Genomic DNA, 17,168 nt, shown 5'->3' with positions numbered 1-17,168 from the left:
TCCACATCAATTTCGGAAGATTGGGAAATGAGCTCTTGAGTCGGGTGTGCACGGCAAGCATGTTCCCTTGATCATACACATGACAGGACAGGATGTGATGTCACGGTGACTCACCTCCGAACAAACTCACTTCAACAGCCAACCAAGCTTGTTTGTGATTCAGGGGTAAACAAAGTGCTGACACAAAGTTTAAAGAGCTTTTGACAGAAGTCAAGTGACGTCTGAGTGAACCAGCCATTCATGAATGACTTTCTTGCCGGTGAAAAATGAAGTTAGTGCCATACACTGTGTGTCCGCTAGGGGCAGATTTGGTTCCACCCATTCATCCAATACCAATTTTGACAACAATATTATTTTTAACTATTGCCACTTGTCAAATCAGTCGCTGTCACTTTACTCATTTACTTCAGTCAATTTGGCTCCGGAAAGTGGCACATTTTGTGATTTATGGTTTGGCAACTCAAAGAGAGTTAAATCTCCAGCGAATTTTACCTGCACCAAAGAGGGAATGAGGTACTTGGTGTTCGCCTGTGGGGCTAACAGTCAGTTTGCAAATTCCACTGCAAAACATAATAAGTAAATCAATAAATAGAAAGTGTGTTGAGCAGGTGAGATCCTAAAAGTTACTGCAAACCTGCTGTCCATTCAGTGATTTAAAAATGGTTTGACAGACAAAATATATGCAGGACTAAAAAGGTCACTTAAAAAAAAAAAAAAAAAAAAAAAAAAAAATATATATATATATATATATATATATATATATATATATATATATATATATATATATATATATATATATATATATATATATAATGACAAGGAACCTTTGTAAGTGCAGGAGTTCCTGGTCCACTGATCACACTGATGCACAAGACACGTTGCAGCTAGGATGATAACAACAACAACAAACATGGAGGAATCCTCCCTGAACAAAAGCAAACAAAAGCATCTGTTTGCTTTGGTTCAGGGGGGATTTTCACTACACAATGGCCAGGGTTTCCACCACTCTGAATGTACTTGAAATTCTTAAACAAATATTTTCAAGACATTAAAGGAGCTTTAGTTGAATTAAGGTGATAAAAAAAAACTTGAATATAGCCACCATTGTGATTTATTGTGCTGTCGTCACACTGATGCAAAATAAACAATATTTTGTTGTTTAAATTTATGTATGGGTCCATCATTTGATCATTTTATTCAGTAATATACCAAATTCATTCAAACTGAAAAATGTGGCTATATATATATATATATATATATATATATATATATATATATATATATATATATATATATATATATATATATATATATAATCTTTATTAATACATCAGAAATGCAATAATTATAATAATAATGTTTTGGCCATTGCGCTAACCGTAGCTTGTTTATATCTCTATGTCCATATCTATAAAGAACTCTTGAACTTCCTCATTTTTAAAACTCTCATGTGGACCTACTTAACAAGATATTGGGGCATAGATCGATTATTAGTATTCAGTTGGGTGCTTACTTTTCTCACTCATGAATGTCCATGAGCTCTGCTGACCAGGGAATATTGATGGCAGAATGAAAGCTGGGGGTGACCAGGCCTTTACGATCACAGCCTCAAAGCAGCGCTGCTCGATGTGGTTCCCGTGGTTGGCTTCAAAAGAAAACAGTGAGTTTCGGGTTGTCTTGAAATTCTCTTTCGCAGTTTATGGAGATTACAGTGGAGCTCAGGGATTCTCACCAATGAAGATGGATATCCTTTCTTTTTATTGTGACTGGATTTGGAGGCCAACCGACGGGCAGACGCACGTAGCTCTGTCTGTGGTCAACAGGGGGAGCTGTGTCACTTTATTTGGAGCGAAAACTTCCTCCCACACTGGCAATAAGGTTATAAAAGTTAGGGGTTTTCATTCGTTGTCGTTTTTATTTTGTTTTGAATTTTTGTCTTTCAAATTCAGTTAGTTGTAATTTGTTTATGGAGAGGTTTGGCTGGTTTCTTTATGCCACGAGCGAAGGACCGTTTCAGTTATTATTTTCATCTGTTTTTTTTTTTGTTTTTTTTTTTTTTTACTTCAGTAAACACAAATTACAGTCCTCTGTTTTTTCTTTTTTTCATTCACTAATAACCCTGATTGGCATATCAACACATTTTAATATACATGTAATATCAAATGGGATTTATTTTTTATGGGACTTTTATCATTTATATATATGTACTGTAGTAAAGATATTTCATACAGATAAAATATGTGTAGAAGTATATAAATTATAAAAATAAATTAAGGGTGAAGTAAAACCAGAAAGGCCACGAGTTTCATCTACTCTGATTTTTTTTTTTTTCTTCTTTTTATTCACAGAATATTGTGACCCTAGAATGCAATGAGCTTAATCGGACGGCAGGTGGCAGTAATACTGTAACACAGACACACAGGAGATGCGAAGAAGAGACTGCACTCAGGAAATGTATGAGAAAACCTTCAAAACATTAGCCCACATTGTGTGGTGGTTCACCATGTTTACATTAAAAACAATTTATTAGAGTGATTCGATTGAAGTTTTTTTCATGCTACAAAATCCTTTTGCCAGTGATAATTAATAATCTGAGCTTCTTTATTTTACCAGGACATGCATGTCGTGAAATTAAAACCAATAAATAACAACCACACGTTTTGTCGTACTTTATTATGTTTGTTACTAGTCACAACAGAAAAATAAAGTTTAAAAAATAAAATAAACAGTAGTACATAATTCTCATTTCCCTCTGTTGGATCAGTAGTCCTGACTAAGAAGTAAAGAAAACAACGTAACAAGAAATAAACAAAAATATAAAATATAATTCAAAGGAATGTCATGGAATCCGCGACACATCTGAAGCAAGTCGCTTTATAATGAAAGGTGCCACGTGAGCTTGGTAAATGCAGGTTCTCCAGACCAACAGTGGAATATAAACTGTGGAACAATGCACAACAATAAAACCTCAACAACACCACTGACTTCACGGCATGTCTGAACCTTAAAAGGATTAAAAATCAGGAACATTTCCACGTGAAAAAAACTCTCCACTTCCAGTTTCAACAAATGAATACTAGCAACAACAACAACTTGTTCTGCCTCGACAACTTGAGACACTACCACAACAATGAATCAATCCATTGTTAAATACTCACAAATGAATTTTCGCTATTTAATTCAGACACATTAGGTCTTTATCAAATGATATAAAAGTGTGGCCTTCACAGCGAGAACTCATACCTATACATCAATTAAAAACAGTTTTATCAGTGTATCCAAATAAAGTTAAAGATATATTGTTTGATAATGGAGCCTGTTCCAACACCATTTTTTGTTTTAAAGTGCACATTTTATTTTCTCGCACTGCCCGAGCGAATTGGTTAATAGCGTAGTTCAACCGCTAGATGGTAGTGATGAAATAACTTATAGTTCAGCAGGGTTTAACTCGTGTTTTGCTTCACATCAGTTCAAACTTTTCTATCTGTATCCATTCCTGTCACTTCTGTTCCTGCTGGCTGCGACAGGCTCTTTGCTCTTCGAGAGACTTTTCAGCGTCGTGATGGTGGCCTTGGTCCAGTAGTCCACCTCCTTAAACACCCGAAACACCCAAACTTTCAGCTCAAACGTGGAGGAACCGTCCCACTGCCACGAGAAAAGAGAGGGCTCGGTTCTTACCCAGCACATGTGTTGACCCGTGCACATACCTCAGGTTCCGCCAAGCTAGGAGGCGCCGCCGCTGCACCCTTCACAGCTTTGAGGATCTCAGCGGTCCTGCCGACCAGCAGAGAGAGACGCTCCTTCACCACCCGCCTCTGACCCTCGTAGCTGCCGTTCTTCTCACTGCCCAGCTCCTTCTCCTCTCGCTCCACGGCTCTCTTCATCAGGCCCCGGCACTGAAGCAGGGCCATGTGGAGGGACCAGAGTTTGTCCCCGGAGTCCAGCTGGGCAGAAGGGTGAGGCACAGACACCAGGCGACTGTCCGCCACTTCCGAGGTGAAAGACTCTTTCTGCTTCTTGATGCGGAAACATAAAGCAAAGAGATTTAAAACCAGAGTAAGGTATAGAACAACCTGATGTTTCGGAAGACAATTTCCGAGACTGGAACTCTTTTAATCCCGGCGGAACTCGACAGATTCCACCACCGGGTCGAAGCGCGAAGCCCACAAGCCCCGTGATCTGGTGCTGAGGCCATAATCTTAACCGGTATGTGCAAGTTAGAACCGCAGTGACAGAATGACCTGCACTGACCCAGAGGTAAATGTTTGACACCTCCGAACGAAAAAACAAACAACAAAAAAAAATCCACATCTCTGCACAAACATTGTTTATTTTATTTTATTTTTTACATTTTTGCTTCTTTCAGGCATTTTACCATATTAAAGCACTTGATTATAAATTTTTATTATTTTGCAAAAATAATAGTGACTTGCTCTGTAAACAAAAACTAAAAAAATATTCATTTAATCGTGATTAGTCGCGTTTTCACATTTAATAATAGAAGGATCAAATTGAAGAAGAATATGTCCACATGAGCTTACACATCAATGAAAAAAAATGAAATTTCAGTACTTCAATCGATCTCATTTCATCTTGGAATTGGTGGAGTTTTATCTGTGACTAACCAAAATGAAAGCCCCAACCCTAATAAGAACAGGCTGGATGTAGAGACCTCACCAGGAAGGAAGAAGATGAGTTGTTTTTCTAAAAAAGATGATCATCGCTGGGATTTTTTATTGATGTTTAGAAGTGGATCATAAATACTTGGCAGGGGTTTTTGTTAGTCTGTATGTTTGTCATGGTTCCAGCAGTGTTTGCCACTCAGCTTCAGAATGAAAGCATCAAAGCAACTTCAGAGTTCACGCTTGTTTGTTGAGTTTGCGCCTGGTGTTCACTGCTCTGTGACTCAAGCACACAGAGGGATCTGGTCTGTGATGGAGATGAGAGACAGAAATAGCTTCCAAATGGGTGTTTTAATTCTCTTTGTCGGAAGCCAACACTATCCAAACAGTGCTCAGTGTCACATGACGGAAACCGCGCTGGCGTTTGTTCCAAGCCCCATGAAAGAGCAGCAGTCTGGCTCCAGTTCGGGAACTCAGTCATTTGTAACGTGACACAGGCTCCTGCAGAACAGACTGAACCTCTGTGCGCTGGTACAGGACCTGAATACCGCCCACCTGGTGGCGCTCTGACGGCGCAGTTTCTTGCACGCACATGTCGCCACACAGAACTCTTCACACTGCTTCATAAAATAAATATACAGTCATATGTATGTAATATAATAATCTAAGTGATAGAATAAGTAATAAATAAATATTCCCCTACTTTTTAATCTCTATTCTGCTCATCTTTTTAATGTCAATCCATTATGAGAGTGTCAAGCTGAGAAGGCTGGGAGGAACCACAACAAACCAAGATCATGGATTCAAAGTCATGGAATGAACGCTGCAGCTTCTAAACATGGGAATGAAGCACCATTAATTTAGACAGGAAGTGCATTCTGTTTGTTGAGCACACACTAACGCAGATCCCAAAAGTCCGGACTTAAATTCAGGATTAAAACAGGACGAATTAAAACACTGGGAAAGGCAGCTTAGAAACGTTTTCTCAAAAGCGTGACTGACACAAACTCACATAAAGTTCCAGTAATGTGGAGCACTCCACACTCAGCTGCTCAGCGACGGCGATGGCTTGGGTCACGACACTGGGGTCCGAGCTGACCCTCCCGATGCTGCGTCTGCCGGCCATTGATGAAGCGCTCACCGCGCACCGCTCATCTCCGCTCTGGGGTCAGTAACGAGAGGCAGCTCACGCCACTCCTCCACGCGTCCTGTTACACGAGCTTCCCGCTTTTCACTGACCTTATCTCCTCACTAACTGTCAGCCCCCGCTGCTCGCGGCCAAGTCCGCTCCCCTCTGAACCCAACACCAGGCAGGAATGAGAAGGCGGAGCAAGCCCGGAGGGAGGAAGGGAGGGAGGGAAGGATCGGTCGGCTCGGTCGAGTTCGCAAGAAGTTTATCTCCTCTGCTATTAAAATAGTCTACGGAACCCGGGAAGTGACATACACGTGTCTATTGTTTTGGACGTGACATGCATGACTTATCAAAAAAAAATAAATAAATAAATATATATATATATATATATATATATATATATATATATATATATATATATATATATATATATATATATATATATATATATATATACTTGAACAACGCGCTTTGTTATTGTGTATAGCGCAGCCTCTGTATGCAGACGTGTCCCGTTAGCTACATTTACTGACTGTTTTTTCTTCATATTGAGGTGTAAAACCTTTCCTGTCTCCACACTGGACCGTGGTAGAGTGTCACAGGGGAGGTGCTGGAGCGCTCACTCCAGGGTTTGATGTCCTGTTGTGGGCTGGAGCTGGGACAGGGATGAGGCCAGTCTGGGACAGAGCGTGACTTGGTTTATGACTTTGTCACAGCCAAACTGCACAGAAGCGCACATTCAGAGCTGGACACGCACCGGGCACCTCTTCACTTCTGGAGAGACCTCACTCACTCGGCAACCCCTCCCACATGCAGCGGCCACACACATAGAGGAACAGCCACCTGCAGCAGACACTCTACATTCACTCCTACAAAAGCCTATTTTAAGGCTTGGAACGCATTATTTCTTTTTCCATTCATTGTAATGGGAAAAATCGATTCAGATTTCGAACAAATCCCTTCTCGAACGGCCTTCTGGAACGGATTGTGTTGAGAAAAAGTAAAGGTCAAGCACATCCGCAAACCAGTTAGGCCAGGTGCATTATTCAAAAATGTAAAACAAATACAGCAATACAGTTAAATAAATAAAATAAAGCTGTTTTCAAAAATGTAATACAAATACAGCGATTCAGTTAAATAAATAAAATAAAGCTGTTTTCAAAAATGTAATACAAATACAGCGATTCAGTTAAATAAATAAAATTCTGAAATAAAATAAGGCTGTTTCAAATAGGCACTTAGGCTCAATATAGCAATTCAAAAATGAATAATAGAAGTATAACACGCCTCTAAATGAGGCAAAATGAAGAACTGTTGATACTCTTAATTAATTGCGTTAAATTAATTAATTGAATTAACGCGTTAAAATGACAGCACTAAAAAAAACATAAATAAATACAAATTTCAAAAACGATGAGACCAGCTCCCACATTTGACTGGCGATGGTTGTTCCACACCCAAACCCACGCAGGTAAAGGAATGCAGCAGCAGCTGGGAAACCTTTTATTTACAGCTATTAAGCAGAGCCGCAGGGTGATGATTTAACTTGCTGCGTACTGCAGTGCAAGAAAGAGTTCTGTACCCACACGTCTGCACCGAAAGGTCACGAGTGGCACAGAGTCATGAATGTGCAAATGAAGATGACTTTTGTAATCTTCACGCCAATCACAGCCGAGGACAGTTCACGGCTTACTTTTAAAGCGCTTGAGTGGGGGCCAAGAGGAGGCTGGAAAAGGATGAAAATAGTTTCTTCATGACCGTCTCTGAGAGGATCCAGGAGAGCGTGCGCGAGACCCTGAAAGTAGGGCTGCGATTGTGAATTTTGCAGAAGCAGCATGACATCATCTGTATGGGGTGGAGTCGGTCTTAGATCACAGATAACAATCCCATGGCCAAGTCAGACAGCTGCTCCACCAGGAGGCTTTTCTTGTCATGTAGATCCCCGGCAAGCAAATGAACGATCAAGAGATTTCATTAAATCAGAGTGATTAACAAAAAAATAACCTCTGTAAAGTTTAGCCATGTAGTGGAATTATGATCACTGTGTGACTTGTGTGGATCTGTTCTGGCCTCACTTTGTTGTCTCTGGTGCCTCGAGCGAATTACCGGAGAGGACTTTGACACATCTGTCATTTTGATGCCACGCCTGCTTTAAAAAAGTGACAACCTTTTTCAGAATAAAAGAAAGCCACAAATTTATTTAACATCGGAAGTGATACAGTGATGGCATTTTTACAGAGATGACAATAGGTTTGACAAAAACCCAAAACAATGATGAAATTAAATTAAATAGCTTTAAAAGCTTTATTGAAGTTATTTGCAAACAGAAGAAGACAGTGGTTAACTGACCTATTCAGTTATAATAAGATGCAAATGGTTCATAGCAAAAAACAAAATGCTTGCAAATATGCATCACGGAACTTGATAACTAAATGCAACCTATATGAGTATGAAGATGTCCATACATTTCTAGTTATTTCCATTTAAATGAGACGCTATGTTCATTTCCTTGTATAACGTGCATTATACTCGCACGAAAATCAATAAAAGTCGCGTTTTCGGACGTAAAAAGGTGGAAGAAATCGCATCCTGAAGCAGCCTGGCTGTAATAATACTCCAAGTCACCAGATGGCACTATCGGAAGTCAATAGCGTTAAAGAGGGAATGCTAAACCTTAGCGGCTAATGCGAGGGTTTGCTTTTCGTTGCGATCAAATAAACGTATGGATATATGACGTGGATGTTGTGATCAAAGCTGAGGCAAAGCAGGAACAGCTGAGCGCGATATGAACTCCCTGGTTGGATATGGCGTCTCCTCGGACTCTGACAGTGATGCCGAAGAGAGGTAAACTAACATGTTGTGTTAGGCCACTTTTTCATTGCTCTGTTATCTGTTGCGCTTATTTGACCTGCGTATCTGCTGGCAAACAGAGGGGAGACTCTGGAGCCGGATGGTTCACCTCTTAAAAGGTCCCGCAACTTCCTGTTGGAGTCGGGCTCCAGTGAGTCAGATGGAGATGCAGATCCAGGGGCTGACCTGGACCCACTGAAGCGGTGCCCTTCCCCACAACATCCGGGCCTTGCTGCCCGCTTCCAGGGCGCCGTCCACCAGAACAAACTGCCCCCTCCTGCTCTGAACGCCAGCTCGGGCAGCAGCAGTGTGTTTGCAAACCCCTTCAAGGCCCAGGCCGAGCAGAAGCTTAGTGCCCTACAGAAGCACGTCCCACTCACCCTGCAGTCCAAGCCCTCTCAGATCGGGGGGAAGAAGATGTGTGTGTCGTACAGAAGGGACGGGAGATGCAGGTTCGGGATCAAATGCAAGTTCGCACACGACAGCGACCTTCAGACGGCGCTGACCGCATCTGATGGTCGCTCATCTCTGAGCAATGAAACTCCACCTCAGGCTGTGTCCGGTGAAGGTGGCGGGTCAGAGGAGACGGAGGAGGACGCTCAAAGAGCCAAGAAGAGGAAGGCGGGACTGAGCAACACGTTGATTCCACCCAAGCGCGCCATGAAGCAGCTGGCCATGCAGAGGGACAGAGAGCGGCTCCACTGGTCCTGATTGCTCCTTCACAAGACTGAGGCTCAAAAGACATTCAACATTGAGACTCGCACCTTTTACTTACCTGCTTCAGTGGTGGGTCACAAATTGGCTTCACCCAACCACAACATAGTGGGGTACACTTTCACTCCACTCCACTCCAGCAATAATGTACACTTTCTTACTGTTTGTTCCTAGTTTTCCCATCTTGCTGCATAGTGGAAACACATTGCTCCATCTGTTCATCTTTCAATGAAACGTTTTGTTTCCTGTATTAGTTCAGAGAAGTATTTTCTAACTCAGCAAATCGTGACATGATCTCCATAGTCCAATATGAAGGGCAAAACAATGCGACAGACGAGAACATGTGGTTCACTGATGTGATGAAGGAGGACGAGGATGAAGACAGGTTCAGGTGGAGGGGGCTGATTTGCTGTGGCGACCCCTGAAGATCTTCATCGTACTGAGACTGGAGCCTATAACCAGCCTAGGTGAATCGGAGCGCTGGAGTAGCAGGAAAGGCCTTGAGACACAAGTCACACAAACACTGACAAACGTGTTTAATATGCAACTTCATTCTAGACGTTTAACAACTGTTGTTCTTCATTAAGACTGTTAAAAACTTGTTCTGTCAACCTTGTCAGGCGAAGGTTTATAAAGGACACAATAAATGAACTGAAATCTCGATGAATCATTTTCTTACGTGTCAAAACATAAATTATGTTGCTACGTTCCGGAGAGAACGACGCTCTCCATGACCCGACGGCTTTGCATATCATCGGTGCTCTCACATTAAAAGGCTAGTGACGTTTACAGGAATGTTATGTACAAAGGCAACGACTTACACAGACCAACATGGACACGTCTTTCCCTGATTCTTCTAAAAAGCTACCCAGTAGACAAGTCAAAGTAGGCGATGGAGCCGTCTCCCTACTTGTATCTCAAACACATACAGTATGTTAGGTTGTTAATGACGCCCTCATCCTGTCTGCTGCCAAACCACGGTGTCGTCCCGCACCGCTTCCGAGCCAGCAGGCTGAGAGGGCGAGCTCAGCGCAGGGCTGTCCAGGGTGAAGCAGTTGGTGGTGGGCGTGTGCTGGGCCGCCGTGGTGGCCATGATGGAGGAGCTGGGAGTCTGTGCCTGGCTCACTGGCTGGAAGCTCATCTGCAAGATCTGGCCCTGACACTGCTGCTGTTGCTGCGAGGTATACGACTGGAGAGGGTGAAGCTGGGGCTGCTGCTGGGTCACCACGCCGCCCGGGTGGAGGGTCAGGTGCTGGATTTGGGCTGGCTGTGGCGGCGGCGCCTGCACAAACTGAACAGGCATCTGCAGCTGCAGGTGAGTCTGCTGCTGGGCGTCAGCAGGGGATGGAGGGTCGATGGGGGACAGCGATATTGTCACGGGAACCTGCATGTTGTGGAGGTTCCGCTCTTGACCCAGAACGACGACTTGGTGACCCACCGCAGCGACTTGCGGCGCCTCCTCCGGGCCCGCGGGCTCGCTCTGTGCCTCCACGCTGACGACCCCGGTCTGCATGGAGTTCCCAGGGAGCTCCAAGAGAGCGGCAGGCGTCGTGATGAGCGCGCCGGCGTTGGCGGCCAGCGCCTCTGCGATGAGGACCTCCGGGTGACTCTTGGCCTTGTGCGCCACCACGCAGTCTTTCTTCTCAAACTTCTTCCCGCAGATGGAGCAGGCGAACTGGTAGGTGGCGTCGGCGTCGTGCTTCTTCATGTGCCAGTTCAGAGACGCTTTCTGGCGGCAGGTGAAGCCGCAGATTTCACATCTAGAAACACAGCGGATCACATTCGAATTTTCAAAGTAAAAAAAAAAAAAGATCATGGTATTGGTCATGGTATTCTACATTTCTTATTCCCTACAGTTCAATTTCAGTCTACATGAATCCACTGAAAACGATGTAGTGCAAATGCCAAGCCTGTAGATGGCGTTGTAGCGCACAAGGAACAAACCAAGGCAGGCGCCTCGCACTGATCCACAGAGGGGCCGCAGTGGGTGCAGGGTTTTTTTTCCAACCAAACAAGCAAACACAGATTACAGCACAATAACCTGCATCCGCTGCGGCCCTTTGAGTACCGGACTGAGACTCCTGAACCAAGGAGAACGAGAGGCACAAGCATATCAGAAGCTTTCACATTTAAAATCTATTTAATGTTTGTATTTGTTAACATCATGTTTGCTCAATAGCACTAGGTCCTGTCATCACTTGCACCTCAGGGACAAAAGGCCTGTCTCAGAGGGAACACGGCCTCAAACCCTGATGCTGAACCACAGCCACAATGGAGAAGACTAGTTTTACAGCCGACCAAAGAGAGGGTCCAGGCCTGAACATCTCACACTTGTATGCGAGTGTCTCTGTGTCACAGGTGCCCCTGTCTACAGGCTGTGTGGGACCCAAGACGACCACAGAGCTTCCCAACAATGGTCTGCACGTTGACAACATGAGGACTTCCATGAACAGAAACACACTCCAATGACAAAGACTCACTGGAGGGGCTTCTCTCCTGTGTGGATCATCCGGTGCACGGCCAGGTTGTGGGAGCTCTTGAAGGCACGAGCGCAGAACTCACAGATGTAGTCTCTCTGGTCTGAACGAAGCACGATGAAGCATTAAAAATGTTATCTTTTTTTACAGAACCACGGTGCACGTCACCCCCTCACCTGTGTGATGTTTGGCGTGACGAAGCAGCTGTTTCTGCAGCCGGAAAAGTCTCCCGCAAGATGGGTGAGGGCAAACGTACTTCTTTTTCAGTAAGTGCTGGTATTTTATGTGATGCTGGTTGAGGGAAGAAAATCAAACTATATTAAAAGTAATACAGAAGGTACGACGACACACCAGCAGTTTCATTCTGCTCGCCGTCTTTGATCTTGTTTATATTGTGAAGAACATTGGCATAAAGAGGCATTTATGTTGAAGTGTTGTGGAAAACATTTTCTCCATTCAGTTTCAAATTTAAGTCCACTCTTAACATTCATGTTGAGATCAGTTTCCCCTGCTCACTTTAAATCATTGAAAACATGACAATGATCCAGACCAACCTGCAGATAGCGAGGATGAGCCAGGACTGTGCCACACCCCTCAATCTCACAGCGAACGTACTGCACAGGGGGCTTCTTCCTGTGAGAGCAAAGGCATCCTCAGTGTCACAGTGATGAACCCACCACTAAATCGGTTCATTGCCATTTTAGTGGTAAGCTTAGAGGAGTTTCCATGGACTATGATGTTTGCTGTCGATATAGTGATCTGCAGCGAGAGTGACTCCCAATTTCCACCGGGAGTGTTAGTGCAACTGCAGCGTAGTTTTTCAAAAAGAATGAATTGCTCCGGCAGAATAAACAGGAGTAACAAACAGACAGAAATAAACCTGTGAAAAGTGTCATGGATCTGGGAATATGTCATAATAAAACACCATATGTTGACGTTATTCGCATTTTACTATGAGAGTAAAAGGGAAAGTACAGCATGGGCTGCAGCTCCGCGCTGTATGAAACCGAAACCAAAGCGCAGCACCTGACCATTCGAGCGTGGATGACCGTGGTTCATGATTGTGGTTTGAATTGTACTTTTGTACACAAGAAACTCAACAGTTTTGGTTAGATCCACCTGCGTGACGTCTCATCAGCTGATTCATGACCCACTACATCTCTAATGCGAGAGAAACACAGACCCAGAAGAAGAAGTTTGAGGGGATTCAGGAGAATTTTATGTTTATGATGGAAGTTTTAAGTGCAAGTTTCATTCAAGAAAACGTTTACCAATGACATCCGTAGTTACAGAGATTATTATACTCCTAACTAGACTTCTGCTGTGTATTTTTTATTACTTATAATCGATCGCTCAATGAAGCACTGCCCTCTTTAAATGCGTCAAGTATCTTGCGGCTCGTGGTGAAATTGAAAACTTTGCTGCAGCAACGCTGGAGTTGAAGTTGCCGCTCCAGGTGGAGAATGTTGTCGGGGCAACAGAGTCAAGCATTTGTCCAAGTATAAATCAAGCCGAAAAATAAAGACAAATAGTAAAAACTTGAGATTCATAAACTGTAAAGACGCAAACAGAAGTGGCATTTTTGACATCCTGATCACATATTTTCCACTTGTACTGAAACCAAAATACTGTTTGTACGTACCATGTACCTTAATACTTAAAATAATAATGGTACTCCCGTTTATAGGTCACACACGCTTTCAAACTACTGATCAACAGCAGTTCTCAGAAGCCATTAAAACACACTTTTACCTCCTCTTTGGCAGCCGTGGTGTTTTGTCATCTTTCTTCCGCCGACCTCTCCTGACAGAGCAGACAGAGACTTTTAAATTACACATGAAAGAAGTGAAGATGATTTACATGTTCACAGTGCAGCGAACGTTTCCAGTAGCTGCATCATCGGTGCAACCACAAATTTATGACGCAGCATTTTGGGTTTATAATACTAGCACGTAGGCAAAGTCAGCGTGAGTCTGTTCTTTGTAACCATATTTTTCTTCTTGAAATCACTGCTGTGCTTACTTCCTGGGTCCATTTGGGTCGTCGACTTTCTCTTCTTCCACCTTCGGTTCCTCCTCCACACTCTCCACGTTGTCTGAACCTTCAACCTTTATCTCAGTCCCCGCACTTTCCTTCTTGGGGGCTTTCTCTCTCCTCTCCCGCTCCCGCTGTCTGGGAGGGACTTTGCGCTTTACTTTACTTGGGTCCCTGAGATTGGAAATACATAAACTGTTATTATTCGAAGAAGATAAAATCAGTCTCCAAAGAGTAACTCTCACACCTTTCAGCCTTCGGGTCATAGCTCTGATCGTTCAGGTCATCGGAAAACGGAAGGTCTTCATCGCTGCTGATGATCTCATCTGCACCGCTGAAAACGTAGTTCAGACGTGAGCGAGATTCATCCGCATCACAATCACGGCTTCATTTCACTGCACATTTGCCTGGCACTAGGGATGGGCTATATGGACATAAATAAGTTATGGATAAATGTTGTAACTCTGGCAATAACAATAATTGTGACAATAAGTACATTTTCATTGTCTGGACACACTACAGTCTCTCTTGAAACTGTTTAATGGTGAAACTTATGAGTGAAGTCCATTCAACGTTTCATGTCTCTGGTAGAAGCCGCTGGTGTCTGACAGACTGCTGTGTCAGCTATATTTAGGGGTTAAATTGAGCCGTCTGTCTGCTGTATCTCATGTCTCTTCACAGTTGACTTTAAATATGGACCCCTTTCCTAGATGATATCAAAGAAATATTATAAATAACGTGAATAAATGATCATTTAGTCAAATTCTATTCTGGAAATCATGATACAAACTGTTAGACCTTTGTCTTGTGTGATGAAAAACCTTTTCACAATTCTCATTCCTAAAATGGTTGTTTTTCAATGCCTTATTGAAGATTTCACTAACACTTTGACCGCTTTAGAATTTGTTGATGGTCCCTGACTGATGCTGGGTTGTAGCATTAGCGCTGCCTGTGAGAGTGTTTCCACGATCAGTGAACCCTAATGGGGATGCAGAAGAGGACGCCGCCGCCAATACCGGAGCAGAGGTCTGTCCAATATCCAACTAGTTTCACCACTGTGTTTCACCGAGGAGCCAGCGCAGCAGGAGCGCCCTGTCAAACGCCCAGGAGCTGGAGAGCGTGACGCGCCGTCACGCTCTCATCATGTTCACGTATGCAGGTCCAATGCAGTGAGTGTGTCACGTGTTCATCACATTTATCGTGAGATGCAGAACTATCATCGTGGAGATTGTGTTTGGCGAGATATCATGTACGATAAGTTATCGCACATCCCTACCTGGCACTGTCCTCGGGCTCAAAGTTCGGGTCATTGGGGTCGTCCTTGAAGTCTGGGTCATCTTCGTCCACCATCGCAGGCTCTGAGACATCATCCACTTCCTCTTTCTTTTCTCTAACAGATCAGATGAGGGAGACTCAAAGCTTAACAGGCTTAACTTACACAGTGTGGTTACTCGGTCAATATGACTAGAAACAATTTTAGAATTATTTAGAAGGTTTCCATGATTACCATGCAACACATTTGATACTTACATGTCACACTTTTCTTTCACTTTCAACTCATCATCAGTGGCTACAAGACAAAGGTAAAGAGATTCACAGTTACTGACACAAGGATTTTAGCGGACCATTGCAGGTTTTCACAGCATTAAATCTATGTGAGATTTTTGGTTGAAGCAGGGTGGGATTTCAAACAGATTGAAATGTTTGCATGTGATTTTATATCGACAGCTCAAACACATATAGACATAGCTGTCAAGTATCTCTTGAAACCTACACTCTTTTCGACAATACTTCCATTTTTTCAGGTGACCAGGTCTAATGCACAATTCCCAAGGACACAATCTCACTGAAGCCCCAAAGAAGAAAAACAAACAGTAGGAATGAAGTTATCACAGCCTTGAAACAAAGTAGCTTATGCTCATGTTTCTTCCATTTTTTTTTTCAACAATCAAGTGACTCTGCATTCAGGTTGGTTTGGGGCTTGACTTGATCTCGGGCCCTCGAAGTCTGTGGCTCGGTCTCGGACTCAACACCACAGTCTAATATTCACAGCTTCACATAGCGTTTAAAACTGACTCACCAGCTTGACTCTCTACTCCTGGCTCAGTCTTAAACACAGGCTTAGCAGAACCAGACACAGTCTTGGGTGCTGAAGGCTTGGACCGGATCTGGGTCGGGAGCCTTCGAGGGGGCAGTGCTGTTGAAATGGAGCACATGTGAACCCACGTGCAAATAAAAAAGGGTAATGAAAAGAACACTTCATGTTTCTTTCCAATCACCTTGAGCATTTGGGACAGGTTCCTTGGAGTCATCCGAGCTGGAGAAACAGATTGATCCATTATTAACTTCATCACAAGAGCGTAGAGTTATTGACGTTTATGAGTGAAGATGAAGTACATATTTCACTCCACCCTCCTGGCAGCAGGAAGGGGACGCACCATAAGGAAGGCGTGAATTTGACAGGGGCTGTCCCACGCAAGTGTGAATTTGTTTGAAAACATTTAGCCTGTAAATAGTCCAAGGCTTCCCAGGTGACCACTTACTCAGTTCCTTGAAGGCTGTCAGCTGCTACTTCACCGCCAACATCCACCAAACCCACGGGCTCGACGTTCTTCTTGCGCCGGGAGTTGGAGACTTTCCTCCGCTTGCTCGCTCCACTGTCCGCACTTTCCTCTTCCTCTCCATCGCTCTTGGCGTCCTTCAGCCAGGCCGGTACGGACCTCGTGGAGCGATCTCTCAGAACGCGGCCGGAGCTCTGCTGTGGGCTGGTTACAGCCCCGTTTACGTCAGCCGCGACACCTGACCGGGAGCGCCCGTTCCTCAGGCCCCTCCGCGGGGTGTCCGGCGTACTGGGGGCCGGGGTCTGCTCTGCGGCCTTGTCCTCCGCAAGCTCGTCACCTTTATTCACATCATCAGGTCGCTCGCTTGTAGGTTCCATCAGCAAAACACGAACCCACCGCCCTCTAAATCACGACTGTTAGAAGGATAAGCGCGTACCAGCTTTAAATACGTTTTTACAGCGAGAGGCCTTTATCAAACAGTGAGGCATTTCTGTGCGCGTTGTGCTCGTCGCTAATTTTACGCGTTAAATTATCGATGAGATATCGAAAACTTTTTCTTAATTATCGATGCGGCAATAAAGGGATATAATTTTAAAGAAGCAGCCACTATTTTGGCGTTCTTAAAGCTATAGTAAACCTACTTATTCTCGCGGCCCTGGAGCGCCACCATCTTGTACGCTTTGTTGCGTCTCCTTTAAGCCAAATACAAACGGACGGTATGAGCAGCAGTGGCTGCAGATAGACAAACTATCAAGATGGCTCCCATTGAGCAGCCTTC

At 43.8% G+C, this 17,168-nt stretch overlaps 3 protein-coding genes across 4 annotated transcripts; 1 reads left to right on the top strand and 2 right to left on the bottom strand.

Annotated features, from left to right (window-relative positions):
• Positions 1–2,660: 2,660 nt before the first annotated feature.
• Positions 2,661–5,923, bottom strand: cntf (ciliary neurotrophic factor). Its single transcript, XM_053857012.1, has 3 exons — positions 5,635–5,923; positions 3,708–4,016; positions 2,661–3,645 (listed from the first exon to the last, which is right to left on the bottom strand). Exons 1-3 carry the CDS (start codon positions 5,746–5,748, stop codon positions 3,481–3,483), a joined length of 588 nt encoding a protein of 195 aa, XP_053712987.1. The 5' UTR covers positions 5,749–5,923; the 3' UTR covers positions 2,661–3,480.
• Positions 5,924–8,412: 2,489 nt separating this feature from the next.
• On the top strand, positions 8,413–9,974 carry si:ch211-113e8.11 (uncharacterized). The gene is made up of 2 exons (XM_053858063.1): positions 8,413–8,598; positions 8,685–9,974. Exons 1-2 carry the CDS (start codon positions 8,540–8,542, stop codon positions 9,313–9,315), a joined length of 690 nt encoding a protein of 229 aa, XP_053714038.1. The 5' UTR covers positions 8,413–8,539; the 3' UTR covers positions 9,316–9,974.
• Positions 9,840–17,094, bottom strand: zfp91 (ZFP91 zinc finger protein, atypical E3 ubiquitin ligase). Of its 2 annotated transcripts, none has more exons than XM_053858061.1 (12): positions 16,373–17,094; positions 16,109–16,146; positions 15,910–16,026; positions 15,360–15,399; positions 15,106–15,219; positions 14,077–14,163; positions 13,818–14,003; positions 13,548–13,598; positions 12,350–12,428; positions 11,972–12,086; positions 11,799–11,898; positions 9,840–11,078 (listed from the first exon to the last, which is right to left on the bottom strand). In XM_053858061.1, exons 1-12 carry the CDS (start codon positions 16,765–16,767, stop codon positions 10,274–10,276), a joined length of 2,127 nt encoding a protein of 708 aa, XP_053714036.1. In that variant the 5' UTR covers positions 16,768–17,094; the 3' UTR covers positions 9,840–10,273. The 2 variants fall into 2 exon arrangements, with proteins under 2 accessions (XP_053714036.1, XP_053714037.1); XM_053858062.1 differs by having other exon boundaries at positions 17,032–17,077.
• Positions 17,095–17,168: the final 74 nt, after the last annotated feature.

The sequence above is a fragment of the Synchiropus splendidus genome, chromosome 2 (genome assembly GCF_027744825.2).
Source record: "Synchiropus splendidus isolate RoL2022-P1 chromosome 2, RoL_Sspl_1.0, whole genome shotgun sequence".
Taxonomy (NCBI): domain Eukaryota; kingdom Metazoa; phylum Chordata; class Actinopteri; order Syngnathiformes; family Callionymidae; genus Synchiropus; species Synchiropus splendidus.
This window is presented reverse-complemented; position numbering and strand designations above follow the sequence as displayed.

Bases quoted from the DNA above. Each gene is read 5' to 3' on its own strand.
- cntf (XM_053857012.1), bottom strand. From the start codon at position 5,748: ATGGCCGGCAGACGCAGCATCGGGAGGGTCAGCTCGGACCCCAGTGTC. The intron at 4,017-5,634 runs GTGAGTTTGTGT...TTCCGCATCAAG, and splicing joins CCACATTACTGGAACTTTAT to AAGCAGAAAGAGTCTTTCAC. The intron at 3,646-3,707 runs GTATGTGCACGG...TTCTCGTGGCAG, and splicing joins CTAGCTTGGCGGAACCTGAG to TGGGACGGTTCCTCCACGTT.
- si:ch211-113e8.11 (XM_053858063.1), top strand. From the start codon at position 8,540: ATGAACTCCCTGGTTGGATATGGCGTCTCCTCGGACTCTGACAGTGAT. The intron at 8,599-8,684 runs GTAAACTAACAT...GCTGGCAAACAG, and splicing joins GACAGTGATGCCGAAGAGAG to AGGGGAGACTCTGGAGCCGG.
- zfp91 (XM_053858061.1), bottom strand. From the start codon at position 16,767: ATGGAACCTACAAGCGAGCGACCTGATGATGTGAATAAAGGTGACGAG. The intron at 12,087-12,349 runs GTTGGTCTGGAT...TCCCTCAACCAG, and splicing joins CTCATCCTCGCTATCTGCAG to CATCACATAAAATACCAGCA. The intron at 11,079-11,798 runs GTGAGTCTTTGT...CTGTGTTTCTAG, and splicing joins ACAGGAGAGAAGCCCCTCCA to ATGTGAAATCTGCGGCTTCA.